The sequence below is a fragment of the Odontomachus brunneus genome, unplaced genomic scaffold (assembly GCF_010583005.1).
Source record: "Odontomachus brunneus isolate Ranch 3 - 2012 unplaced genomic scaffold, Obru_v1 Obru_scaffold_077, whole genome shotgun sequence".
NCBI classification, from domain to species: Eukaryota; Metazoa; Arthropoda; class Insecta; order Hymenoptera; family Formicidae; genus Odontomachus; species Odontomachus brunneus.
In genome coordinates this window covers 459,322-462,456 of record NW_022639527.1, presented here as the reverse complement: position 1 = coordinate 462,456, position 3,135 = coordinate 459,322, and the positions used below count along the sequence as shown (strand labels likewise).

General features: G+C 31.0%; 1 protein-coding gene across 1 annotated transcript in view; it reads left to right on the top strand.

The window, feature by feature from the left end:
- Positions 1–2,267, top strand: part of LOC116847403 (vitamin K epoxide reductase complex subunit 1-like protein 1) — a 21,219-nt gene extending 18,952 nt beyond the window's left edge. The window contains exons 2-3 of the mRNA XM_032822364.1: positions 1,577–1,683; positions 1,884–2,267. Of these exons, the coding sequence (XP_032678255.1) occupies positions 1,577–1,683; positions 1,884–2,101 (325 nt within the window). The 3' untranslated portion in view covers positions 2,102–2,267. The remainder of the gene's footprint in view (positions 1–1,576; positions 1,684–1,883) is intronic.
- The last annotated feature ends 868 nt before the right edge of the window (positions 2,268–3,135 follow it).

Here is a 3,135-nt window from a genome sequence, read left to right as displayed (position 1 = left end):
AGTAATCAGAAGGAGCAATGTCCGGCGAATACGGCGGGTGCGGTAAAATATCTCACTTGAGCGTTTCCAAATAATTTTTTACGATTTTTGCGACATGAGGCCGAGCGTTATCATGCAGAAGAATAACTTTGTCATATCCTTGCTCGTATTCCGGCCGTTTTTCTCGTAATGCACGGCTCAAACGAATCAATTGTAGCCTATACCGATGGCCTTTATAGAAATATCATACTAAGAATCATTGATAATTATTCCATACATGAATATTTAATTATTTACTAATTTGTAAATTTATAAAATTTCATTAGAATCAAATAGTAATAAAAATTAATAACATTAAATTAAAATGAAATTTATAAAGATAATAATATTTCTTTATTCAGATTTTTCAAATTATATTACAATAATTATTTAAAAATTCTAAAATTAATAATCTTTCTAATTCTTAAATAAATAATCTTTTTCGTATATATCTACAATAATATAAATAATTATAGATAAGAATAAATTTTTAATAAAAAAAATGTGTAAGATGAGATTTGAACACGCAACCTACTCTGTACGAAGCCAACATCTTACCTTCTGCGCTACCGTTCAATAGTGACGATCGAACGTATCAAGTGTGCCGCGGCCGACTAGTCATTTTTAAAAATCGATTTCTTCGAAACTATGGCCCATTGGCTGAAACGGCCGGGACATGTCGTTTTTTTTCGCCCAAGAACAGCCTGTAAAAAGCGCATCAAAATTTCCGGAGCAGTCACCTGGTATTCCCCTTGTTAGTTGAATATAATTAAAACATAATGTCTGTGTCTGACGGTGAATTATGCCGCCCTTGCCTACTTTCCGTATCTGGCCTGTGAAAGGCTAACTATTTATCTTTATAGTTCAGCAACTAAGCCTCGAATAACATTTTGCAAGAGGAAAAATAATCTTAGAATTCGCTTAAAAATACGATAATATTAACCGAATGCGATTGTTTCCGAACATCCTGTATATCTTCTGATAAAAAACAAATATTTCTACGTTAGAAAACTTATCGAGAAAAAATGTTGCAATCTTTATCTAGGCAGAAATAGTAAATCGAAACGATGTCGATTGTATATACAATCAATTTTATATGCTATTCTACCTGAATAAACATTTGACTATATAGATGTGATAATGTAGAATTAATTAAAAATGACATAGGAGTGCATCAGTAATATCTCATACAGTTCGTTGATTAAATGTAACAATACTTACCCTCGATGAGTTTTGCAATGTGTATTATATTATATACATTGTAATATACATTGATGTATATTATATACAATAGACAAACATATTTCTCGAGAATTATTAAATAACAAGTTCCCCTATCGGATACGGAAATATGTTATAAAATTTGTCAAGAAAAAGTGCTGTAATTTTTAACCACTTAACTATTCATATAGATACATGCACGCGCCAACAGGCATACATTTAAACTCACACAGTACATATGAAACGTAAAATCATTCGGGAAATTGACGATTTTATAAATCTTCATGAAAATGTTTTAAATGAATAAAAATGATAGAGACCATATATTATGTTTCAGATACAGCAAAGGATTCGGAATCTTCCCAAAGAGTTCTTTCTTTCAATTGCACAAGGTCCCAAATGTCATATTTGGCATAATATTTTTCTCTATGATGTTAATTGTGGGTACGTATTTGATTATCGACATTCCTCCCCTCTCTCCCCTCTCTCTCCTCTTTTCTTTTTCTTCCCTTTCCCTCCCTCTCTCTCTCTCCCCTCTCCCACTCCCTCCCTCCCTCTCTTTCTCTCTCACTTTCTCTCACTCTAATATATCTTACATAACATATATCTTATATAACATATTAATAAATAATTGTTTCTTTTAGCTCTAAAGAATACCTACGCCTATTCCATCACTGCTCTTACCTTTGGAATAATGTCTCTCTTTATGTCGATGTACTTAGCTTTTATATTATATAAATTGGAAAAGATTTGCATATTGTGCGTAAGTACGTACATTATATGTATGTCGCTGACGTATTATTGCCTGCAGAAGTTCCGAATTATATCCAGCAGCGTTGCGCATCAGCGAAAAACACAATGAATTCGAAAGAAATTCAATTTGGAGGGAAATTCGATTGTGACTTTTTTGATCGATTGAAATAAATTTTCAGATCATTTTTACTGTTTTATATTTTTGTGTTCGCGACAAATACTTTGCGGTATTATCCCAGTAAGCAAGAAACATTAAATAAACTTCCTAAAACGTTGATGTTATGTATATTTTTGTAATGTTTCTTTATAATATTCTATAAACGTTCTTAAAACATTGCTTAATAATATTACAAACATTAAATAAATGTTTTAAAAACATAATGTTTCATAATGGGAAAGCACTAATAAGAAACGTTTAGACAGAAACGTTTATGAAATAATAAATAATAACTTAAGAAAAGTGTGTTTAACGTTTCTACAGTCAAAAGAGTTTTATTTTTTTGATAAACTTTATCGAAATATTTTTAACTAAGGCAAACATATTTTACATAAATATTTTATGTATGTCTCTAACTTCTCTTTTATTATATAAAATATTATAACTATAAATAGTTAATTTTTGTTGTTGTCCTAAATAATATTATAAGAAAATTATAATTAGTGGCTGTATATGGGGATAATAAAAAACACTTACAAGGAAACGGTCGGGGGCGTCCCTCACCGAATTTGATGAGCATTGGATATGTTGTAGAGCATCAAAAAACATTAGACACGTATTTTTTTTTATGTGCTTATCTCGAGGTTTAGGGGTTGAAACCACCCCTTGAAAAAAACGGACTTTTTCATTTTTATTTAATATTTCCTAAAATATGAGGTATATGAAAAAATATTTCAGACAAAAGTTTTACAGTATCTTATGCCCTTTCCATCGGTCTATTCAAATTTTTTAAAATGCAATATTTCACCCCCCCCCCCCCCTCTCCCCTTCGTCACCTTTGCAAATTTTTAAGTTTTTGTAAGGACAAAAATTAAAAAGCATTTCATGCCAAATCCATCGATATATAATAATAGTATGGTTCCTCGATTCAATTCTTGGCAAAACTACATGACTGATAACTTCGCGTTATAGGCACCGCGTTGTGC